At 56.1% G+C, this 25200-nt stretch overlaps 1 protein-coding gene across 2 annotated transcripts in view; it reads right to left on the reverse strand.

Annotated features, from left to right (window-relative positions):
• SLC39A11 (solute carrier family 39 member 11) overlaps positions 1 to 25200 on the reverse strand; it is a 73162-nt gene that overhangs the window by 14656 nt on the left and 33306 nt on the right. For both annotated transcript variants that reach the window (XM_059864249.1, XM_059864248.1), the window contains exons 6-7: positions 14199 to 14369; positions 4240 to 4309 (exon numbers count right to left, since the gene is read on the reverse strand). In XM_059864249.1, the coding sequence (XP_059720232.1) occupies positions 4240 to 4309; positions 14199 to 14369 (241 nt within the window). The remainder of the gene's footprint in view (positions 1 to 4239; positions 4310 to 14198; positions 14370 to 25200) is intronic.

Consider the following 25200-nt stretch of genomic DNA (forward strand, 5'->3'; position numbering starts at 1 on the left):
CGGGAGGGGAGATCTGCAGGTGCCAGGTAGGATCCCCTCCCTGCCAGCCCTGCCCAGCACCCAGCCCAGGGCATGAGGGCTCAGGATCAGCCCAGGGATCCCCGGGGCTGCCTCCATCCTCCACAGCCACGGGAGGGACTCGGGGAGAGGGACACGCGGGGCTGTGGCAGCTGCAGGGACCTGGCCTGGTCCTGGTCCCTCTGCTGCTCCATCCAGCCTGGGCACAGCCACTGGCAAAGGGGAGCAGGGGACACTGCCCTGCCTGTCCCCTGTGTGTCCCCACCATCCCCTGCCTGTCCTCTGCGTGTCCCCTTTGTGTCCCCACCATCCCCTGCCTGTCCCCTGTGTGTCCCCTGTGTGTTCCCTGCCCATCCCCTGCCTAACCCCTGTGTGTTCCCTGTCTGTCCCCACCATCCCCTGTGTCTCCCCTGTGTGTTCCCTGTCTGTCCCCACCATCCCCTGCTCATCCCCTGCCTGTCCCCTGCCTGTCCCATGTGTTCTCTGCCCATCCCCTGCCTGTCTCCTGTGGGTCCCCTTTGTGTCCCCTGCCCATACCCTGTGTGTCCCCACCATCCCCTGCCTGTCCCCTTTATGTCCCCTGCCTGTCTCCTGTGTGTCCCCTGCCTGTCCCCTGCCTGTCCTCTGTGCCCTCTGTGTGTCCCATGTGTGTCCCCTGTGTGTCCCCACCATCCCTTGCCTGTCCCCTTTGTGTTCCCTGCCTGTCCCCTGTGTCCCCTGCCTGTCCCCTGCCCATCCTCTTTCTCCCCTGTGTGTCCCCTTTGTGTCCCCTGCCTGTCCTCTGTGCCCCGTGTGTCCCCTGCCTGTCCCATGTGTGTCCCCTGTGTGTCCCCACCATCCCTTGCCTGTCCCCTTTGTGTTCCCTGCCTGTCCCCTGCCCATCCTCTGTCTCCCTTGCCTGTCCCCTGTGTCCCTTGCCTGTCCCCTGTGTCCCTTGCCTGTCCCCTGCCCATCCTCTGTCTCCCCTGTGTGTCCCCACCATCCCTTGCCTGTCCCCCGTGTCCCCTACCTGTCCCCTGTGTCCCCTGCGTGTCCCCTGCCCAGTCCCGCCCGTGCTGCTCGCAGCAGCTCCAGCCCCACCTGGTTCCAGCCGCCACCCGGGGAGGGAGGGAAGGATCCCGGGATCCCTCCCCGCGGCTCAGGAGGAGCCAGAGCACTTTTCCCAGCCACGGCCGCCCTGCTCGTCACCTTCCTGCCTGGAAGGCGGCCAGGAGCAGCTCCTGCCTTCCCCATTCCCACCCGGAGGGAACCTCCCCTGCTGGGCACTGCCGCCCTGCCCGGCACCGCCCTGGCACTGCCCCCTCTCCCGTCCCCACACTCTGTCCTGTGGAAATTCCCAACGTTCCCAGCCCTGCAGGGAGCGGGGCGGGAGCAGCGGGGGCGGCTCCTGCCCGGGGATGGGGACAGCTCATCCCCCCTGGCGAACACCCCGAGAGGGGCACCTGCCACCGCCCGGCTGCTCCAAACCCCATTCCAGGGGTGGGGCAGCCACAGCTTCTCTGGGAATTCCATCCCCGCCCCTCACAGGGAACAATTCCTTCCCAAAATCCCACCCAGCCCTGCCCTCTGGCACTGGGGAGCCGTTCCCGTTCCCATCCCCATTCCCGTTCCCATCCCCATTCCCGTTCCCTGGCACAGCCGCTCCGTGGGCTCCCCCCAGGTACGAAAATCCCGGCCAGGGCTCGGATCCAGCTGCAGCTCCCGGAGGATCCCGGAGGATCCCGGCGCAGGAGCGGAGCCTGCACACCCGGTGGCAGCAAAGAAACGCGCAGGAGAATCCCGGGAAGGGCCGGGAGATGGGCGGGATGGGAATCCCGGGATCATGGATGAGCTGGGATGATGGCCAGGAATGCGAATCCCAGGATCCTGGATGATGGGCAGGATGAGGAATCCAGGGGTTCTGGGCAGGATGGGGAATCCTGGGGTTCTGGGCAGGATGGGGAATCCTGGGGTTCTGGATGAGCTGGGATGATGGGCAGGATGAGGAATCCAGGGGTTCTGGGCAGGATGGGGAATCCAGGGATTCTGGGCAGGATGGGGAATCCTGGGATTCTGGATGAGCTGGGATGATGGGCAGGATGAGGAATCCCGGGATCCTGGCCGGGATGGGAATCCCAGGACCCTCCCAGATCCCAGGGATTCCCAGGATGGCTGATCTGATCCAGCACATCAAAGCCCCAGGTGTGTTCAATGTGAGATTCCCTTCTTCCCAAAGTCTCATTTCTGGGGATTCAGCAAATCCCGGGATGTGCCCCTGGCTGGGATCATTGTGGGGCTGCCCCTGCTCTGCTCACACCCCCTGGACCCAAAATCAGCCTGGATGGACCCAAAATCTGCCATGGGACCCCAGAGATCCTTCAGCAGGAATCACGGAATGCTTTGGGTTGGAAGGGACCCCAAAGGTCAAGCCAGGGACCCCTCCCAAGCTGCTCCAGCCTGGCCTGGGACACTGCAGGGCCCCGGGGGCCTCCCCACCCTCACAGGCAGGAATTCCTTCCCAAAACCGATCCCGTTCTCCTCAGGGGCCGGAACAGCAGCTGCAAATTCCAGGGAAAAGCAGAGCCCAGGGAGAGCCTGGCAGGAGCTGCCGTTTGCAGGGCGGCCACCGAGAGGTGCCAGCAGCTCCTGCAAAGCCTCGGCAGCTCCTCCAGCCCAGCTCCAGCTTCATCCGCCCTTCCTCCCGTTCCTCCGGGTTCATTTCCCCTTCCTCCCATTTCTCCAGCCCAGCTCCAGCTCTGCCAGGGGCTGAGCTCCTGCTGGGAGGAGCAGGAACATCCTCAGCGCCCAAATCCCAGAGTTTGGAGGAGCAGGAACATCCTCAGTGCCCAAATCCCAGAGTTTGGAGGAGCAGGAACATCCTCAGTGCCCAAATCCCAGAGTTTGAGGAGCAGGAACATCCTCAGTGCCCAAATCCCAGAGTTTGGAGGAGCAGGAACATCCTCAGTGCCCAAATCCCAGAGTTTGGAGGAGCAGGAACATCCTCAGTGCCCAAATCCCAGAGTTTGGAGGAGCAGGAACATCCTCAGTGCCCAAATCCCAGAGTTTGAGGAGCAGGAATATCCTCAGTGCCCAAATCCCAGAGTTTGGAGAAGCTGGATGATGCCCCCAGGTCCCAGCAGTGCCAGGGAAGCACGGAAGGGTTTTCTTGGGAGCCAGGAATGCCAGGACTCAGGGATGCCCAAGTCCCTTCTCTGCCACCAGTTCCAAAATCCCCGTTTTTGGGGGTTAAAATCCCCATTTTTGGGGGTTAAAATCCCCATTTTTTTGGGTTTTAAATCCCCGTTTTTGGGGGTTTTAAATCCCCATTTTTGGGGGGTTTTAAATCCCCATTTTTGGGGGGTTTAAATCCCCATTTTGGGGGGTTTTAAATCCCCATTTTGGGGGGTTTTAAATCCCCGTTTTTGGGGTTTTAAATCCCTGTTTTTGGGGTTTTAAATCCCCGTTTTTGGGGTTTTTTTGCAGTCTGGTGGCCTCGCTCCCCTCCCAGCAAGGGGTGAGGGAATGTCCAGAGGGCAGAACCAAAGATGCCAGGAGGAGCAGGAGCCTGCCCTGGCACCAGTTCCAGAGCCCCGTGGCCCTGCCTGGCAGGGATGGCACACAGAGCCACCAGGTGCTTCCCAGCCCTCAGGGATGCTGCTTTAGGGAAAATCCCAGCATTTCCCTGTGCCAGGGATCCTGCCTGGAACCAGCTCAGCTGGGACAGCAGCAGGAGGAGGAGGAGGAGGAGAGGAAGGAACGCTGCAGGGAGCCATGGAGACACCAGGCAGGGCACTGGGAAGAGGAGGGGGGAGACTCCACCATTCCTGCTGCCAGCTCCAAGGAAAGGGATTTGCCAGGCTGAGGTTTGCCTCCTCTCCCCTGCTTTGCCCACCCCCAGCTCCCACCCTCAGCCCTTCTCCCTTTCTCCAGTGCTGGGCTGAGCATCCCCAGGGATGTTCAACAGGAGAAGGGGGAGGATGAGCAGCCCAGAATCCCTGGGGGCACCTCCTGGGAGCCAGCAGCACCCACGGGGACCCTCAGCTGCCTCTCCCCAGTGATCCCAGAGAGGCAAAACCACAGAGCCACTGTGCCACCAGCAGCACCAGGAATTCCTTCCACTCCTCTGTGCTTCCAGGCAGGTTCCATCAATCCATGGACCCCCAACCCCCCAGCAGGGGCCAGGGTGGGACAGCCAAGCTCCCAGAGGCAAAGGAACACACAAAAAGCAGGATCAGCTCTTACCTGGCACTCTGGAATGTGGCAGACTGGGATTTCCCGATGGCCCCGAAGCCAACTCCCACTGCCAGGCCCTCTGAAAGAGCAGGGAAAACCAGTAAGGACCAGGAAGGGGCAGGGAAAAACCAGTAAGGACCAGGGAAAAACCAGTAAGGACCAGTAAGGGGCAGGGAAAAACCAGTAAGGACCAGTAAGGGGCAGGGAAAAACCAGTAAGGACCAGTAAGGGGCAGGGGAAAACCAGTAAGGACCAGGGAAAAACCAGTAAGGACCAGTAAGGGGCAGCCCTGTGTGGTGGTGGTCACAGGGGTGCCAGGAGGAGGAAAGAGATGAGAATCTTGACTCCAGGTTTCAGAAGGCTGATTTATTATTTTATGGTATATATTGTATGAAAAGAAAATTATATATTTAAACTATACTAAAAGAAGAGAAGGAAGGATTTCATGGGATGGGAAGGGAAGGGAAAGGGAAGGGTTAGGTTTAAAATCCCCATTTTTGGGGTTTAAAATTCCCTTTTTTGGGGTTTAAAATTCCCTTTTTTGGGGTTTAAAATCCCCCATTTTTGGGGTTTAAAATCCCCACTTTTGGGGTTTAAGCCACTCATTTTTGGGGTTTAAAAATCCCCATTTTTGTGATTTTTTTTTTTTTTTTTTTTTTTTTTTTTTTTTTTTTTTCCAGCCTGCTGGCCTCGTTCCCCTCCCAACAAGGGGTGGGGGGATTCAGAGGACACAACCCAAACTGGAGGGATTTTTCAGCCCCCAAGGAGGGGCTCAGGTGAGCATTCCTGCAGGTGGGAAGGGCACCCTGTGCGTGTTGGTGGCCCTGAGAGTTCCCAGTTGCCTTGGAAACAGCAGGGAAAGCAGCAGTCCCTGGGATAACCTCAGCATTCCCACCCCTGAGCACTGGCAGCTCCTCAGAGCCTGGAGCCAAGGGCAGGGAGGAAACCAGAGCAGAGATCCCAAAAATCCCCCAGCCCAGGGAAGCTTCTCCAGCTGCCAAGGTCTCATCCATAATTCATCCTGCTCTGGGAAGAGCTGCTGGGTTCCTAGAGGGAAATCAATCTTGCCATAAGGAGGTTTGGGTTTCTCCAAGAGTTTAAGCACTGCCACTCAGAGCTCTGTCCCTGCAGGCTGAGTTCCAGGCCCCCCAGGAATCACCACTCTGCCGGGATTGCTCCAGGATTGGCAGATTCCAGGGATTCTCCACCAGTTTGCACCAGCACCGGAGGGGTTGTGGGCATCCAGGTGGGATTGGGGAGGAAATCCAGCTCATTACTAATCCTGGCTTAACCCCCTAGGAGCCAGCCCATCCTCATCCTCATCCTCATCCTCATCCTCATCCTCATCCTCATCCTCATCCTCATCCTCATCCCACCCTCTCCTCTCTTCTCCTCCTCCCACAAAAGCAAATCCTCATTTCAATCCTCAGTTCAATTCCATGGAGCTGCAGCAGCTGAGCAGGAGCTGGCAACTCAACCTCCACCTGATTTCAAAGAATTCCACCTGGTTTTATAGAATTCCACCTGGTTTTATAGAATTCCAACTGATTTTAGAGAATTCCACCTGGTTTTAGAGAATTACACCTGGTTTTTAAAAATTCCACCTGATTTTAAAGAATTCCACCTGATTTCAAAGAATTCCACCTGATTTTAAAGAATTCCTGATTTTATAGAATTCCACCTGATTTGAAAGAACTTCACCTGATTTTTAAAGAATTCCACCTGATTTATAGAACTCCACCTGATTTTAAAGAATTTCCCCTGATCTCAAAGAACTCTACTTGATCTGAAAGATTTCCACCTGATTTTTAAAGAACTCCACCTGATTTATAGAATTCCACCTGATTTGAAAGAATTCCTGATTTTGAAAGAACTCCACCTGACCTGAAAGAACTCCACATGATATAAAAGAGCTCCACCTGATTTTAAACAATTCCACCTGATTTTAAACAATTCCACCTGATTTTAAACAATTCCACCTGATTTTAAAGAACTCCAGTTGATTTTTAAAGAACTCCAGATGATTTTTAAAGAACTCCACCTGATTTGAAAGAATTCCACCTGGTTTTTAAAGAACTCCACCTGATTCTAAAGAACTCCAGATGATTTTTAAAGAACTCCAGCTGATTTTAAAGAACTCCAGCTGATTTTAAAGAACTCCAGCTGATTTTTAAAGAACTCCACCTGGTTTTTAAAGAACTCCAGCTGATTTTTAAAGAACTCCAGCTGATTTTAAAGAACTCCAGCTGATTTTAAAGAACTCCACCTGGTTTTTAAAGAACTCCACCTGATTCTAAAGAACTCCAGCTGATTTCTAAAGAACTCCAGCTGATTTTTAAAGAACTCCAGCTGATTTTAAAGAATTCCACCTGGTTTTTAAAGAACTCCAGCTGATTTTAAAGAACTCCAGCTGATTCTAAAGAACTCCAGCTGATTTTTAGGACTTCAAGCAAGTGTCCAACCCCCATTGCCTCCATGCTGGCAATGCCCCTCTGGAAGCAGAGAACTTTCCCAAATCAAGCTGAGCTGGAGGCAGGGAGGGGCCCTGCTGGAGCTGAGCTCTCCTGACCCCACAGCCCCTGGATGCACCAGGGATATTTAAGTTCCATTCCCAGCACAGAAATGCTTTCCCAGGGAGGTTTGGTGTGGCAGAGCTCTGCTGGGGACAGGGCAGGAGGCAGCTCCCCCGTGCATTTTTCAGTGGAATATCTGATCCCAGCTGCTGAAATCCTGGATTTCCTTGCCTTTGTCACCTTTAACTGATAACTGATGTGCTGTCAGGGAGTTGGGGACAGAGGAGCTGGGGACAGGGGACATCAGAGACCCTCCTGTCCCCTCCTCAGCAGCCTGAGGAAAACTCCACCCTGGGAAGTGTGGAATTTCCTCCAGCTGCTCCCAGGGCAGGGGCTCCAGCTGAGGGAGCTGGGCTGGGGCCACAGAGCCAAACAGAGCCTGGGAGGAACAGCCACGGCTGGGGTGGCACCTGAGCCCTGGGGGTGGCACCTGGGCCCTGGGGTGGCACCTGAGCCCTGGGGTGGCACCTGGTCCCTGGGGGTGGCACCTGAGCCCTTCACTGAGGACATCACCCAAACCTAGGGATGGCACCTGGGCCCTGGGGGTGGCACCTGAGCCCTGGGAGTGGCACCTGAGCCCTGGGGTGGCACCTGAGCCCTGGGGGTGGCACCTGGGCCCTGGGGTGGCACCTGGGCCCTGGGAGTGGCACCTGAGCCCTGGGGTGGCACCTGGGCCCTGGGGGTGGCACCTGAGCCCTTCACTGAGGACATCACCCAAACCTAGGGATGGCACCTGGGCCCTGGGAGTGGCACCTGGGCCCTGGGAGTGGCACCTGGGCCCTGGGGGTGGCACCTGGGCCCTGGGAGTGGCACCTGTGTCCTTCACCTGGGGACATCACCCAAATCTGGGGATGGCACCTGAGCCCTGAGTGTCATCTGTGCTCTTCACTGAGTGCAGCACACAAACCTGGGGATGGCCCCTGCATCCCTCACCTGAGAATGTCACCTGAGCCCTGGGAGTGGCACCTGAGCCCTGGGAGTGGCACCTGTGTCCCCCACTGAGGACATCACACAAACCTGGGGATGGCACCTGAGCCCTGGGGTGGCACCTGTGTCCCTCACTGAGGACATCACACAAACCTGAGGATGGCCCCTGCATCCCTCACCTGAGCCCTGAGAATGTCACCTGTGTCCTTCACAGTCATGGCTGGGGATGTCACCTGAGCCCTGGGGGTGTCACCTGTGTTCTTCACTGAGAGCAGCACCCAAATCCAGGGATGTCACCTGATTCCTGGGGGTGTCACCTGCATCCCTCACCTGAGCCCTGGGGATGTCACCTGTGCCCTTCACCTGGGGACATCACCCAAACCTGGGGATGTCACCTGATCCCTGAGAGTGTCACCTGTGTCCTCACTGAGAGCAGCACCCAAACCTGGGGATGTCACCTGGGGCTGTCCCCGTGTCCCTCTCCCTCCCTGCCCATCATCCCAAGGACTCCAGCCAGGCTTTCCCTGCTCAGGGGATGGAAATGTCCCAGCCCTGCTGGGGAGGTGGCAATTAACCAGGTGACAACGAACTGCTGCTCACTCCTGCAATCCCATGGAATTGCTGCCCCATCCCTGCAATCCCATGGAACTGCTGCCCCATTCCTGCAATCCCATGGAACTGCTGCTCCATTCCTGCAATCCCATGGAATTGCTGCTCCATCCCTGCAATCCCATGGAACTGCTGCTCCAACCCTGCAATCCCATGGAATTGCTGCTCCACCCCTGCAATCCCATGGAATTGCTGCTCCATCCCTGCAATCCCATGGAATTGCTGCTCCATCCCTGCAATCCCATGGAACTGCTGCCCCATCCCTGCAATCCCATGGAATTGCTGCTCCATCCCTGCAATCCCATGGAATTGCTGCCCCATCCCTGCAATCCCATGGAACTGCTGCCCCATCCCTGCAATCCCATGGAATTGCTGCTCCACTCCTGCAATCCCATGGAACTGCTGCCCCATCCCTGCAATCCCATGGAACTGCTGCCCCATTCCAAATGAATGTTCCCAGCTTTTTCATGGAGCTGGGAGAATATTCCCATCGAGGAGGGAGCTGTCGATAATTGAGATGCAGTCTGGCGCCCCTGCCCTTCCCTCGGGAGGCCCAGCCCTGCCCGGGAGGGGGAATCCAATCAATTCCTGCTAATGACAGAGCGAGCAGCCTGGAAATCACCTCCCCTCGCAGGAACTGCAATCTGCCGGCGCAGCACGGAGCCTGGGCCGGGGACAGCCCCTCCTGCAGCCCAGATCTGATCTGCTCCACAGCCCTTCCCTGCATCCCGAACCCCTGCTCTGCTCCACAGCCCCTCCCTGCATCCCGAACCCCAAATCTGCTCCACAGCCCCTCCCTTCAGCCCGAACCCCAAATCTGCTCCACAGCCCCTCCCTGCATCCCGAACCCCAAATCTGCTCCACAGCCCCTCCCTGCACCCCTAACCCCAAATCTGCTCCACAGCCCCCTCCCTTCAGCCCGAACCCCAAATCTGCTCCACAGCCCCCTCCCTTCAGCCCGAACCCCAAATCCAGCCCAGATCTGCTCCACAGCCCCTCCCTTCACCCCTAACCCCAAATCTGCTCCACAGCCCCCTCCCTTCAGCCCGAACCCCAAATCCAGCCCAGATCTGCTCCCCAGCCCCTCCCTGCACCCCTAACCCCAAATCTGCTCCACAGCCCCCTCCCTGCACCCCGAACCCCAAATCCAGCCCAGATCTGCTCCACAGCCCTCTCCCTTCACCCCTAACCCCAGATCTGCTTCACAGCCCCCTCCCTGCACCCCTAACCCCAATCTGATCCACAGCCCCCTCCCTTAACCCTAACCCCAAATCCAGCCCAGGAGCTGCTCTACAGCCCCCTGCCCGAACCCCTAACCCCAGATCTGCTCCACAGCTCCCTCCCTTCCTTCCCAGCCCCACCTTCATCCCAGATCTGCTCCACAACTCTTTTTCCCAGGATCCTGCTCCCTTTCTGTCTCTAAATTGTATTTTCCCTCATTTTCCCAGGATCCTGCTTCCTTTGTGTTCCTAAATTCCTATTTTCCCTCTTTTTCACTACTATCCTGCTTTTTTTTGTGTGTCATTTTCCTATTTTCCCTCTTTTTCACTAGGCTCCTGCTTCCTTTTGTCACTCTATTCCTGTTTTCCCTCTTTTCCACTGCTCTCCTGCTTCCCTTTTTTAACTGTTTTCACACTTTTCCTCTGCATTCCCACTTCCTTTATTTCACCACTTTTTCCCCTCTGTTCCTGCTTCCTGTGAGCCAGCTAAAATCAGCACCACAGAGGGATCCCAGGGGAATTCCCCCTGACCTTCCCCAGCCCAGGGCGCTGCTCCCCAGGTGCCACCAAGCATGTGACAAATCCAGGACACTCAACTGCCCCAAACTGGGAGAAACCTTAAAAACAAAGCCACCAGCAGCTCCCAGGTCCGACTGTCCCTGCCAGGCTGTCCCCAGGCAGATGCCACCACCGAGGGCAGCAGGTGACAGGGAGGGCCTGGAGGTGGCACCCAGGGCTGGGGACAAGGGTGGGCACAGCTTGGCACAGCTTCTCCAACCTCAGAGGGTCTGGAATTCTCCAGGGAGAGCCCCAGGGCGTGGAGATGAGCAGAGCACGGCCCTGGGGCTCTCCTGGAGCAGAGCTGGGAGCAGGGCAGAGCCCTCCAGGAGCACCCCAGAGCCAGCCCGGGTGGCAGGGGGGTCCTGGAGGGTCCCCTCCCCTCCCCAGCAGCAGCAGCAGGGCGAGGCTGCTCGGCTCACACCTCGCTAATTGTTATTTGTGGTACAGCAGTAACATTTTAATTAATCTGAAGTCTTCAGCCTAACAGCCACCCAAGGTACAAAGCTAAACCAGAATAAACAGGGCTTGATTAAATACATAATTAATGTTCTGCTAAAGCTGGCATATATGAATATTAATTAGCAGCCGGAGTCTGCAGCTTGGCATCTCCTGTCATTATCAATTTATCCTTTCCATTGGCATCCCCAGCTCTGGAGCAAACGATCCAACCTTTCCCCCACAAACACCCAGGGGCTGTGGCAGCCTGGGCTGGGGCTTCCATCCTCTCTCCCCCCCTCAAGAAGCTGCTCCCAGCCTGCAAACGGAGACAGAGGCACTGCCAGGGCCCCAACAGAGGCTCCAGGTCCCAAAAACAATTCCCTGCTGGCAAAAAAGGGGGATCTCACCCCCCCCGGGGGCTCCAGGTCCCCAAAACAATTCCCTGCTGGCAATGAAAGGGGATCTCACCCTCCCTGGGGCTCCAGGTCCCTAAAACAATTCCCTGATGGCAAAAAAGGGGATCTCACCCCCCTGGGACTCCAGGTCCCCAAAACAATTCCCTGATGGCAGTGAAAGGGGATCTCACCCCTCTTGGGGCTCCAGGTCCCTAAAACAATTCCCTGCTGGCAATAGAAGGGGAGCTCATCCCTCTTGGGGCTGCAGGTCCCAAAAACAATTCCTTGATGGCAGTGAAAGGGGATCTCACCCTCCCTGGGGCTCCAGGTCCCCAAAACAATTCCCTGCTGGCAAAAAAGGGGGATCTCACCCCCCTTGGGGCTCCAGATCCCTAAAACAATTCCCTGCTGGCAAAAAAGGGCATCTCATCCCCCTTGGGGCTGTAGGTCCCAAAAACAATTCCCTGCTGGCAAAAAAGGGGATCTCACCCCTCTTGGGGCTGCAGGTCCCTAAAACAATTCCCTGCTGGCAATAGAAGGGGAGCTCATCCCTCTTGGGGCTGCAGGTCCCAAAAACAATTCTCTGCTGGCAATGAAAGGGGATCTCATCCCCCTTGGGGCTGCAGGTCCCTAAAGCAATTCCCTGCTGGCAATGGAAGGGGGATCTCACCCTCCCTGGGGCTCCAGGTCCCCAAAACAATTCCCTGCTGGCAAAAAAGGGGGATCTCACCCTCCCTGGGGCTCCAGGTCCCAAAAACAATTCCCTGCTGGCAAAAAAGGGGGATCTCACCCCTCCTGGGACTCCAGGTCCCCAAAACAATTCCTTGCTGGCAATAAAAGGGGAGCTCAGCCCCCCCTGGCACAGGGGGAGAACAGGGATGGAGCTTGGGACAGCAGGGGCAGAACTGATTTGAAGAGAGAGGCATGAGGAGGGAGAGGTGTGCTGCTGCTGCTGCTGCTGCTGCTGCCAAACTGGAGCGGGTTAATGCCCAGGAACAGCTCGTGCTGGTGATGCAGGAAGAGCAGCAAATCATTAACTCCCAGCTCCCCGTCAGGATAAGGCAGCCCCAGGCAGCTGCCCGCCCCAGGGGGCACCAGGAGCACCCAGAGGTGCCCACAGCCAGCTGGAAGGAGGCAATTCCCACCCCAGGAGCAGCAGGAAGGGCCTGGGGAGGAACCAGCCAGGAGCTCTGCGTGCATCCCTCGGGCTCTGTCACTCCCAGGGAAAGCCAGGAGCTGGGATGGCACACGGGACATCCCTGGTGGCATGGAGGATGGGTGTCCTGGCACTGGATGAAGTCACTCCCAGAGTCACCAGGCACAAAATGACGTGTGAGGGACCAAGGGAGCCCCGAGCCCAGCAGCTCCACGCTGCCAACACCCAATGAAACACTGCTCTTCCCAAAACCCTCCTGGCTTCTTCCCAGATTTACAGGCCCAGAAGCTTCTCCCTGCAGCCAGCCAGCCTGAGCCAGGCCCAGAGCAGAGATGGAGAAAGGAAAGGCGAGGGAAGGAGAGGAGGAGGAGGAGGGAGGGGGAAGAAACCAGGAGAAAAGCCCTGGAAAAGGCTGCCTCATTTTACTTCCAACGTCCCCAAGAACTGCAAAGCAGCTGAACATCCCAAACTGTCTCCTCTGTCAGCCCCACAAAGCCCAGCCTGGCAGGACTCAGCCCTCCAGCACCTGCAGCTCCAGGATTTCCCACCCACTGTCCAAATCCACCCTTGCCTGGGAAAATAAAACAAACCCCAAATGCAGATTCTCCTGCAGAGACTGATCACAGACAGAGGGAGCAGGGTTTGGCACCTTCCCCACCCACCCTTGCTTGGGGAAATAAACCCCAACTGCAGATTCTGCAGAAACTGAGAGAGGCTGAAGGGAGCAGGGTTTGTCACCTTCCCAATCCACCTGTGCCTCAGGAAATAAAGAATCTCTGCAGATTCTCCTGCAGAAACCGAGAGAGGCTGAAGGGAGCAGAGTTTGTCACCTTCTCAATGCACTCTTTCCTCAGGAAATAAACCCCAACTGCAGAGAATGATCACAGACAGAGAGGCTTAAAGGGAGCAGAGTTTGTCACCTTCCCAATCCACCTGTGCCTGAGGAAATAAACTCCAACTGCAGATTCTCCTGCAGAAACTGAGAGAGGCTGAAGGGAGCAGGGTTTGTCCCCTCTCCCCATCCACCTGTGCCTCAGGAAATAAACCCCAACTGCAGAGAATGATCACACAGAGAGGCTGAAGGGAGCAGGGTTTGTCACCTTCCCCATCCACCCTTGCTTCAGGAAACAAACCCCAACTGCAGAGAATGATCACAGACAGAGAGGCTAAAAGGGAGCAGGGTTTGTCACCTTTCCAATCCACCTGTGCCTGAGGAAATAAACCCCAACTGCAGAGACTGATCACAGAGAGAGACTAAAAGGGAGCAGGGTTTGTCACCTTCTCAATGCACTCTTTCCTCAAGAAATAAACCCAAACTGCAGATTCTCCTGCAGAAATAGAGAGAGGCTAAAGAGAGCAGGGTTTGTCCCCTCTCCCAATCCACCTGTGCCTCAGGAAATAAACACCAACTGCAGAGCCTGATCACACAGAGAGGCTGAAGGGAGCAGGGTTTGTCACCTTCCCCATCCACCTGTGCCTCAGGAAATAAACCCCAACTGCAGAGAATGATCACAGACAGAGAGGCTAAAAGGGAACAGGGTTTGTCACCTCTCCCAACCCACTTGTGCCTGAGGAAATAAACTCCAACTGCAGAGACTGATCACAGAGAGAGAGAGAGGCTGAAGGGAGCAGGGTTCGTCCCCTCTCCCAATCCACCTGTGCCTGGGAAAATAAACCCCAACTGCAGATTCTGCAGAAACTGAGAGAGGCTAAAAGGGAGCAGGGTTTGTCACCTTTCCAATCCACCTGTGCCTCAGGAAATAAATAATCTCTGCAGATTCTCCTGCAGGAACTGAGAGAGGCTGACGGGAGCAGGGTTTGTCCCCTCTCCCCATCCACCCCGGGAGCTCCAGCTCCCACCCACGCTGGGCTGGCACCAGGCAGGCTGCAGCTGCTCCAGGCTCCCCCAGCCCCCTCCCCACGGGGTTGTGCTGCTGCCAAGGCCTCACGTGGCTCAGCCCCACCAAACGTGGCACAGAAATCCCGGCCAAAGGCGCCCACTCAGCGAGTGCCATCTGCCAGGGGACAGGGGTGGCAGGGGACTGGCATCTGCATGGGACAAGCTGCCTGGGAGCAGGGATGGGCTCACCTGGGATGTTGTGGATGGTGATAGCCAGGATCATCAGCAAAATCCTCCTCCAGCTGCTGCTCCTGCCCAGGGTGGCTCCGTCCTGGGGTGCTGGGAATGCTGGGGGGCTCTCGGGCAGGGGGGGCCCCGCTCCCCTCCTCCTCTGGTAGGGCTCCCCGTTCTCAGCCTTGTCTGGGGACAGAAAACACCGGGGTCAGCCAGGGAGGGGACAGGAAACACCGGGGTCAGCCAGGGAGGGGACAGAAAATACCGGGGTCAGCCTGGGAGGGGACAGAGAACACCGGGGTCAGCCAAGGTGGGGACAGAGAACACTGGGGTCAGCCAGGGAGGGGACAGAGAACACTGGGGTCAGCCAAGATGGGGACAGAGAACACTGGGGTCAGCCTAGGAGGGGACAGAGAACACTGGGGTCAGCCAAGGTGGGGACAGAGAACACCGGGGTCAGACAAGATGGGCAGAGCTGGGCAGCTCCTGCCCCTCTTCCCAGAAGGAAAAAGCAAAGCAAAGGAATAAAACCAGAGCAGGGGGTTCCCCACACTGCAGAGCTCAGGGACACCCCAAGACTCTGCCTCCTCCTCCTCCTCCTCCTCCTCCTCCTCCTCCTCCTCCTCCAGGGATCTGCTCCTGGTCCCACCCAGCAAAGCTCCAGCCTGGCTGGGCCAGCTTTGGGGCTGATGAGGAGGATGAGGGTGATGAGGGTGATGAGGGTGATGGGGGCAGAGCTGCTGAGCCCCACAGTGAGACCTTGCCCCCATCCCCAAGCTGGCAGGGCTGCAGTTCCATTGCCTTTATGAAGGATGAAGGAAAACCCCCAAAACTTCCTTTGGGTTCCAGCCCCTCCCAAAACAGCTACTTTTCACCATTATTTCTTCCACTACCAAAACCATTTGTCCTTTGGATCCCTGGGTAACTCCAGGCTCTCCCAAACCTCTGCTCCCAGCAGGATTGCTGCTCTCAGCTCTCCTCCAATCAGTTATTTGGAACCAAACCCCAAAAACCTGAGCCCAAACCCGGGCTGGGAGGGGTGGAAGGATCCAGGCAAAGCCCACCCAGCACCTTCAGCACCACCAGGGCAAGGAATGAGCTCAGCTTCCTCAGCCTCCCCCAGCCACAGCTTCCAGCCCAAGATCTGACACTCAGGCACTGCAATTCCCCCCCTCTGGAGTTACCAGGTTCTCCCTGGTGCTCCGTGACCCCCAGCTCCAAGGTGGTTTGTCTGGGCAGGGCAGGGAGCAGTCTGGAATGATTCTGATGGGATGGCAGCGCTGCCCTGGCACATCACACATCCCAGGGTGTGATCCCAGAGCCAGGAAGGACCTGAGCACCGCGGGGCTGCTGCAAATCCAGGGGTGTCACCTTGGGAAGGCAGAGGTGTCACCAGCACTCAGCATCACAGCAGCTGTGACACAAAAGCAGACAGCTGCAGGCTTCCCAAAACAGCAGCACGGGGTCACAAGCATGAACTGAAGGTGTTCTCACCGAGCAAGGGCTGGAGGTGTTCTCACCAAGCAAGAGCTGAAGGTGCTCCCACAGAGCAAGGGCTGGAGGTGTTCTCACAAAAAAGAGCTGAAGGTGCTCTCACCGAGCAAGGGCTGAAGGTGCTCTCACAGAACCATCCCTCTGGGAAATGAACCACCCTCCTTGGAAAAGACCTCCAGGATCATCGAGTCCAACCCCTGACTGATCCCCACCTTGTCCCCAGAGCACTGAGTGGTTCCTTGGCCACCCCCAGGGGTGGTGACACCTCCCTGAGCAGCCCCTTCCAACACCTGCCCACCTCTCCCACCAGGAAATTCCAGCCTGAGCCTCCAGCTGAGGCCACAGCCCCTGGATTTCGGGGGGATTTTTGGTCCCACAAAGCAGGTGAGAGCCACACCCTCCCCCTGGGCAGAGGCAGGTGCATTCCCTGGTGTCACAGGTGACAGCAGCACCCCTGGCTGGCCCCAGCACAGGGCCACTGCCACCATCACTCTGCAAACACAGCAAGATGCTGCCTGGGCAAACATTGTCCTTGTCATGGCCAGGCAGAGCTGGCTGTCCCCAAACGCCAGCCCTGCGCTGTGACATTTGGTGGCAGAGCCTCAGCTCTGCTCCAGCCCGTGGGGACAAGGATAAATATTTAGTTTGAAGCATGACAAGGACAAACAGATGCCAGGGAGCAGCCTGGCCGAGGCACTGTGGGAATGCTGGCACGGGCAGCCCTGGCACGGCGGTGCCACCTCGGGATGCCATTCCCGCTCCTGGCACGGCTCTGGGCTCATTTAACTGCCTGGCACACGTCCCCTGTCCCCACAAACAGCTCACCCTGAGCTGGCCCTGCCCGGGGGGACCCACAGAACCCAGCTCTGGGGTCACAGCAGGCTGGAGCGGGGATGCACAGGGGCACGAGAGGAACGGGGGATTTGTCTTTCCCAACCAGCTGGGGGATAAAACATAAAACCAGCTTTGGGAGAGAAAAGGAACAGTGGGGAGGGTTCCACTGATTGATGGATGGGAAAAGAGACTGGGTTTTACAAATAAACTGCAGGGTTTGCAGGTAAATGAAATCAGGCATTGAAAGAGCAGGAATGCCCCTCGGGCACCAGAGGCTTTCCAGGGAGGGACAAAGGGATGCTGGGCAGGCAAGAAGGTCCCTACAAGTGACAAAACCCCAGAAAGCCCCAAGTGTTCCATAAAACACCACAATGGGTAGATTTTCATGGAATATTCTGGAATGGTTTGGGGGGAAAGGGACCTCAAAGCTCACCCAGGGTCACCCCTGCCATGGGGACAGGATGAGCAGCTCAGTTCTTGCTCTCCACAATTCCTCTCATCCTCTCCTCCTGGCATTCCCACTCTCCAAAGTCACCTGCTGCTCCTTTCATTCCAAAGGTGCCTTCAGCTCAAAAACTCTCTTTGCACATCAATTAAAATAATTTTAAAATAAATTAATAAAAGTATTCAAGCCCAGAGATGGAAGTGCCCAGTGGAGCAGTGCCCATAATTATGGAAGGGTTTGGGGTGGGAAGGGACCTCAAAGCCATCCAGTGCCACAGGGACACCTCCCACTGTCCCAGGCTGCTCCAGCCCGGCCTTGGACAATCCCAGGGATCCAGGGGCAGCCACAGCTGCTCTGGGAATTCTTTTCCAGGGCCTGCCCATCCTCCCAGGCAGGAATTCTTTCCCAATACCCCATCTAATCCTCCTCTCTCTCAGTTTGAAGCCAACCAACAAAAACAAAAGCCCAGCCCAGCTCTGTTGCTTCACTGCCACCTCCTCAGGTGCAAGATGCCTCATTAATGACTATTTTATATTTTACATATTATTTTCAATTAGTCTGCTTGGTCCTGTTGGGGAAAAAAAATAACAAAAAATTGCCTTTTCCGAGGAGATCTGAAGCCCCACCGAGGCCAGTAGTGACAAAGGATGGGGGGGATGGCACGGGGGTGAGGAAAACAGGGAAAACCCGTGGGGATGGAAAAGGATTGGTGCAGCTTTTCCAGGGGCAGCGCTGAGGAGGGCTTGGAGGGACAGCCTGGGCACAAAATCGCCTCTCCTAGGAACGATCCCTGGATTAGCCAGGGATAAAGGCAGCAAGGCCAAAAGCAGGGAGACAATCCCGGCATCGCTTTCAGAGGAGTGCTGCCCAGAGCCGGCTCAGGGGACGGGCTCGACTTGCAAGCGCTGCTGGCACGGAGGATAAAAGGAAAGGATAATTACAGAGCTCGGGAGGGACGGCACAGCCTCGCAGGCAGGAGCATTCCCAGCTGGAAAAGCCGGGCTGGGGGAACAAAACAGTCATTAGGGATAAGCACGGGCTTGGCTGGCAGTCAGGAAAGCCTCAATGGCAAATTGGAGCGGAGATAAGAGCGGAACAAGGGCTGGGCTGTAAAGAAGAGCTGACACCACAGACGGGCTGCTCCCGCAGCCGTGCCAAGACAATTAGGTGGCAAATAACTCCCCGTGCCACAGACATTATTTTAAATCTTGTTCACAAAAAGTCCTTTAGATATTCCACTCGATTTATCATTATTGAATTTCTTAGTAAAGCTGCGGGGCAAAGATTCTGCCAAAAGTTTAATTACATACGTGCAGCCTGCTGCATTTTTCATATCCTCTGCAGCCAGCGCTGGAGAAAAGATAAATGGCTTTGAGCGGGGCTTAAACTGCTGCTGAAGTGAAAAAAACGACTGCCTCCTTATCAGCATGTGAAATGGCTTTTTATTTTTGATTATTCCTTAATGAAAACTGTTTGCATTAGCCCTGAGCTCAGCTCTGGTGCACAAACACACCTAGGCTCTGTTGACTCTGGGCTCCAGACCTGCTCCTGCACGGCCTCAGCTCCCAAACCCACACCCCTGGAGCTCTCCAGCTCTCCCCACCTGCTCCAGAGCCCTCCTCCTCCCCCTTAGGCCCGGCTTTAACCTCTCCTAAGCCCCGGGGTTCAGAGTGCTCCGGGCTGTGGGGCTGGCACAGCCCCTCTGAGGGGGTTTAGGACCAGTTTTAGTCCTGGTTTAGCTGCTACACCGCTGCAGACAGCCCGGGGGGCAGGAGGGGCTGCTCCCCTCTGGCACAGGCTCCTTCTCCAGGCAGCACTCCTCTCTCCAGGCTGAACAAACCCACCCAGGACAACCTGGAGATGCTGGAAGGAAAACCATCCCCAGCTCCTCCAGCTTTCCCCCAGCCATTGCCTCATCCAAGCCTTCCAGCAAGGCTCTGGAGAGGTCTCCAAGCTCGGGGACTCCAGGAATTCCTCCTCCAGCTGAGCTTCCAGGGGCTGAGCTGGTTCTCCTGCTCAGATCTGTCAGCTCCCCTCTCTCAGGTGTGGGAGAAGGGGAGGAGAGGCAGAACTCACCGCAGACTCTTCAAAATCCCCAATTAACTCCCTGGCTGGTGGTGGGAATTGTTTTGGTGTTGGTGAATTTGGGAAAGGCAGGAAAGCCTCAAATGTTCTCCTGCTGAGTGATCCCAGCTCTGCCGGGGCAGCTGCTCAGAGCTCAGCCAACACCTGGAGGGAGCAGCAGAGCAGCAAAACCCTGCTCCAAGTGGCTCTCCAGGACACCCCCCATTCCCTGCTGCTGGAATTCTGGGTTATGGCCGTGCCAGGACAAGCAGGAGAGAGGAACAGCTCGGACTGACCCTTGTCTGGGTGTGGGGAAGGGCAGAAGGAGCAATTCCCAGAGGAAATGCCAATGGCCAGGAGCTGACACCCCTTCGCCAGGAGCACCGAGGAGCTGCAGGAATCCCTCACCCTGGACAGCTGGGATAAATCAAGGATTCCAGCCACGTTTTCCCTCAGATTTTCCTGGTTTAAAGGCCTTTTCCAAGGATTCCAGCCCTACTTTCCCTGGTTTAAAGGCCTTTTCCAAGGATTCCAGCCACATCCTCCCTCAACTTTCCATCCCTGCTCTCCCTCAGCTTTCCCTGGTTTAAAGGCTTTTTCCAAGGATTCCAGCCACATCCTCCCTCAACTTTCCATCCCTGCTTTCCCTCAGCTTTCCCTGGTTTAAAGGCTTTTTCCAAGTATTCCAGCCCTGCTTCCCCTCCACTTTTCCTGGTTCAAAGCCCTTTTCCAAGGATTCCATCCCTACTTTCCCTGGTTTAAAGGCTTTTTCCAAGGATTCCAGCCACGTTTTCCCTCAGATTTTCCTGGTTTAAAGGCCTTTTCCAAATATTTTAGCCACGTTTTCCCTCAGATTTTCCTGGTTTAAAGGCCTTTTCCAAGGATTCCAGCCACATCCTCCCTCAGCTTTTCCTGGTTTTAATGCTTTTTTTTTTTCAAGGATTCCAGCCATGTCTTTCCCTGCTTTAAAGCCTTTTTCCCAAGGATTACTGGCAGCCATGTCTTCCCTCAGCTTTCCCTGTTTTTAAAGGCTTTTCCCAAGGAATTCTGGCAGCTCCTGGGGCTGAAGCCATCGGTGTCACTGCTCTCCAAGTGCCCCTCAGCAGCCAAACCCATTCCCTGCTGCCATCTCCTCCTCCAAACCTCCCCATCCTTGTTTTCCTCATCCTTTTCCCGCTGCAGGAGGAATTCCAGGGAGCACAGAAGGGCCTGGAAGCCGAGGAGCAGATGGGTGTTGGGGAGCATCTGCTGCCACCCAGGAAACGCTGCTGCTCTTATCTCCCACCTCCAGAAGAGGTTTTAATTAGTGCCAGCAATTAGGCACAGCACGTCTGGGGGTGGCTGCAGGCAGCTACGGGGAGAGCTGCATCCCACCTGCCGGGCAGGTGCAATCCTGGCATCCCCACCTCCGGCAGGTGGGATCCCCCCAGAGCTGCCAAGCAGGGAAAAGCTGGGAATGAGCCCCCAAAGCTGGGCAAAGCCAACCCTGGGGAAGGTCACACTCAGACAGCAAAAGTGCTGCGGAAGAGGCTCCGTGGAGCTGCCCAACTATGGTCAAAATGAGGATTTCTTTTTAAAAATAGCTTTTATTTACTGCTAGGAAGGCTCAGGGTGCTTCAGCAGAGAGCACAGGCTTCCCATGCTCCAGAGCCCTGGCATTCAGTGGGAATGGGACAGCCAGGAACCCCTGTGCAGGGTGTGTGACTGCAGCCCCAACACGGAAAAAACTCATTTTCCAACATTTTTGGCAGATCAAAGAGGCGCCTGCCCGTGCTGAGGCTTTTGGAGGAGCACAAACAGAGGGTCAGGGCTTGTCTGGGCCTCCCTGCAGCACAGGAGCTCCAGGAAAGGCTGCTCCCTTCAGCAGCACCAACTCCCCTTGTTCCCATGGATTATTCTGGGGTCTGGCTGGAGCCTGGAGGGTGCTGGAGAACCAGCCTGGGCCATGCCAGCACCAGCACTGGCCCCACCAGCTCCCTCCTGCACCAAACTGGGGTCCCAGTCACCAAACACGGGGAGTTCAACACCCAAATTGCTCCTGAATGGCACTTGGAGCAAATCCCACCACAACAAAATCACTCAGAGCTCAACCCCCAAATCCCTTCTCAAACATCACCCAGAGCCCAACACCCAAATTTCTCCTAAAAACATCACTCAGAGTTTCACCCCCAAATCCTACCCCAAACATCACTGAGAGCCCAACACTCAAATTCCTCTTGAATGTCACTTGGAGGACAACATCCAAATCCCACCACAAATATCACCCAGAGTTTGACCCCCAAATTCCTCCTCAAACCTCAGCCAGAGCCCCACACCCAAATCCCTCCTCAAACACCACTCAGAGCCTAACACCCAAATTCCTCCTCAAAACATCAGAGTGTGACCCCCAAATCCCACCCAAACATCACCCAAAGCACAAGACTCAAATTCCTCCTGAATGTCACTTGGAGCACAAGACCCAAATCCCACCACAAAAAAATCACTCGGAGTTTGACCCCCAAATTCCTCCTCAAACCTCAGCCAGAGCCCCACACCCAAATCCCTCCTCAAACATCACCCAGAGCCCAACACCCAAATTTCTCCTAAAAACATCACTCAGAGTTTCACCCCCAAATCCCACCCCAAACATCACTGAGAGCCGAACACCCAAATTCCTCCTGAATGTCACTTGGAGGACAACACCCAAATGCCATCACAAATATCACTCAGAGTTTGACCCCCAAATCCCACCCCAAACATCACCCAAAACACAAGACTCCTCCTGAATGTCACTTGGAGGACAACACCCAAATGCCACCACAAATATCACTCAGAATTTGACCCCCAAACCTCCTCTCAAACATCAACCAGAGCTCAACACCCAGATCCCACCCCAAACATCACCCAGAGTTTCACCCCCAAATCCCACCCCAAATATCACCCAGAGTTTGACCCCCAAACTCCTCCTCAAACCTCAGCCAGAGCCCAGCACCCAAATCCCTCCTCAGACATCACTCCAGGAGCAATCCAGCCCAAAAAGAGCCCCAGAAGCTTCCAGCACCCCACACCTCCCCAGTGGGTGGGGGAATTTCCCTGGCAAGGCGCAGAGGCTCACGGTGACGGGGCCACCAGGGCTGCTCCCAGGGAAGGACCAAAGGTGCCAGAGGTGACACAGAACGTGCTGCCAACACGTGGCCCAGCCGAGGTGCTGCTGGCAGCACACAGAACTAATTCCCAAAGCCTCCCTGAGCTCACAGCTCCCTGTTTGAGGATTAATTCCTGGGGCAGGAGCAGCAGCACCACGCTCAGTGTCATTACATGCACCAGGTCCTTTGAGCAAACCAACTCCTGCTCCCTTCCAGAGCCCCTGAACGCGCTCCCAGCAGATGAAGAGCTTGGCTGAATCATCTGATGCAGAAATTTTACACATCCCAGTTAATTTAATCAGTTCATTTCCGAGGGCTGAGCCACGCTCGCGTCTCCCAGCCTTGGCAGGGAGCAGCTTCTGATGGGAGAGGGATCAGACTCAGAGAGTCTCTGAGGGAAGGCAGGAAAAACCACTCACAAGCACTTGAAAAGGAAAGTGGGATTTATCAGGAGCTGTTAAGGAACCAGGCAGCACCAGGCCGGGATGACAAGGCTGGAGCTGGGGATGGGGTGGGTGCTGCCCACCCTGAGCAGCCCCAGAGCCTTCTCCTGCCATTCCCAAATGTTCCTGCCACCATCCCAGCACCCCCAGGAACACCTGCACCCCCCAGCTGTGCCCCCTGCCCAGCATTTCTCCCCACTCATGGATTTCATCCATTTATTGCCACACTATTCCCAGCTCACCTTCCCCGTGCCCTTCCCTCCTGCCTGTGCTTTGGAACGAGAGCTGGAGTCTGGAAATCCAGGGAGCAGGAACTCCAGGAGCAGCCAGCAGCACACACCCAGCCACACAGCCCAGAGGTTGGGATCCCAGAACAGAACCGTGCTCATTCCCACTTGGATTTCACCATTTCCTTCCAAACCAGGGACAGGATGAGCAGCTCAGTTCTTGCTCTCCACGATTCCTCTCATCCTCTCCTCCTGGCATTCCCACTACCCAAAGTCACCTGCTGCTCCTTTCATTCCAAAGGTGCCTTCAGCTCAAAAACTCTCTTTGCACATCAATCAAAATGATTTTAAAATAAATGAATAAAAGCATTCGAGCCCAGAGATGGAAGTGCCCAGTGGAGCAGTGCCCATAATTATGGAAGGGTTTGGGGTGGGAAGGGACCTCAAAGCCATCCAGTGCCACAGGGACACCTCCCACTGTCCCAGGCTGCTCCAGCCCGGCCTTGGACAATCCCAGGGATCCAGGGGCAGCCACAGCTGCTCTGGGAATTCTTTTCCAGGGCCTGCCCACCCTCCCTTCCCAATATCCCACCTAACCCTGCCCTCTGGCAATTTAAAACTCCTTCTCCCTGCACACCATTCCTAGAAGGAATTCCTCCAGTGCCAGGCTGCATTTGCTGCTCAGCAGCTCCCAGGGCTCTGGGATAAATCCACATCTGGAGAGACACAGCTGGAGCTGCCATCCTCATCCCCCACCCAGCTCAGGGAAGCAGCACCAACTTCCCAGTCTGGGGCTGGCACACACCTGGAAAAGGGCCCCTCCCAGAGGTGGAGAAATAAAATAAGGAATCGATTTCTGAGGAAAATAAATCAAGTGCTCCTTTGTTCTCAGCCCTTGGGCTCACAAAATCGATGGCAGCTCCCTCTGGAGGGACAAACAGACTGGATTGTTGCCTGTTCTCCAGGAATAACCAGAGCATGAGGCGGCTTCCAGGAGCACAATCCATCATCCAGGCAGGTGGGACTGGGAGTGGGATACCCTGGAGGAACCACACACCCCCCTGATCCCAAGGGGATCCAGTTCCAGCAGCCCTGGGGGGTTCTGCACACAAACTGCATTGAGAGGGATTGTGGGGTGGGAGGAGACCAGGAGAGCCTGGAGAGGAGCCCGTGGTGGGATCCCAGCACAGCCCTGAGTCCCCACAGGGGGCTGGATCCCAACCAGCCCCACAGGGAGGAGAGCAGGACATTCCCCATCTCCCACTGGGGAAACCTGCAGCAGGAGAACACCAGCAGGGAGGGAAATGGAACTGAGGAGAGCCCTGCTGGCTGAGCAGGAGCCACTTCCCACAGGATTCCTGACAGGATCCAGGGTTTATTCCAAGTGCAGCTCTCTCCAGCCCTGTGCAATGTTCCATGGTCCTATTTTAGGGACAAAGGCAAAGCCAGGGCTGGGAGTGACGTGGCCAAAGGGAGGAGTGGGGAAGACAAGGCTCAGGCTCAGGGCATGGGATTTTTCCTCCCATAAACTCTGATTTATGGATCTGGGATGAACAGCTCTGAAATGAGAACTCCTGTCTCTGGCAGAAGCAGGAACAGGCTGTGGCTCCAGCCCAGAAATCCAGGGTGGCTCCAGCAGGATTCCCTCACTCCAGCCCTGCAGGAAGGACAAACCCCTCTCCAGGGCTTGGACAACATCTGTCCCCACAGAGGGGACAAAACCATGCCCAGCATCATCCTCACACCAACCCCGAATCCCAAATCCCAGCATCATCTTCACACCAATCCTAAATCCCAAATCCCAGCATCATCTTCACACCAACCCCAAATCCCAGGAACATCCTCACACCAATCCTAAATCCCAAATCCCAGGCACATCCTCACACCAATCCCAAATCCCAAATCCCAGGCACATCCTCACACCAATCCTAAATCTCCCAAATCCCAGGCACATCCTCACACCAATCCTAAATCCCAAATCCCAGGCACATCCTCACACCAATCCCAAATCTCCCAGGGTAGGGGCAGGGCAGCAAACACCACCCCAAAATCCATTCCATAAAAAAGGAGGATCTGAAGCATGCCCGGGGTTTGTGGCAGAAGGAGCTGGGTTCTTTTTCCTCCTCAGAATCCAAAGGAAATGGATGTCCCTGAGCCCGAGGTGGGAATGCAGGGATGACTCAGCTGGAGCTGAGCAGGGTGGGAGCACACACGGAAAAAAAATCCTCCTCGCTCCCTTTCCCTGTGTGTTCCCATGAAGGATCACTCCAAACTGCCTTTCCATGGAAAAACCCTCCCACTCAGCACCCCAGGCTGCTCCTGCTGCTCCTCTGCTCCTGCACAGGGCATGTGGATGTGCCTGACAACCCCACTCCAGGAAAACAC

This window comes from Haemorhous mexicanus, chromosome 20 (assembly GCF_027477595.1).
Source record: "Haemorhous mexicanus isolate bHaeMex1 chromosome 20, bHaeMex1.pri, whole genome shotgun sequence".
In the NCBI taxonomy this organism is placed as follows: domain Eukaryota; kingdom Metazoa; phylum Chordata; class Aves; order Passeriformes; family Fringillidae; genus Haemorhous; species Haemorhous mexicanus.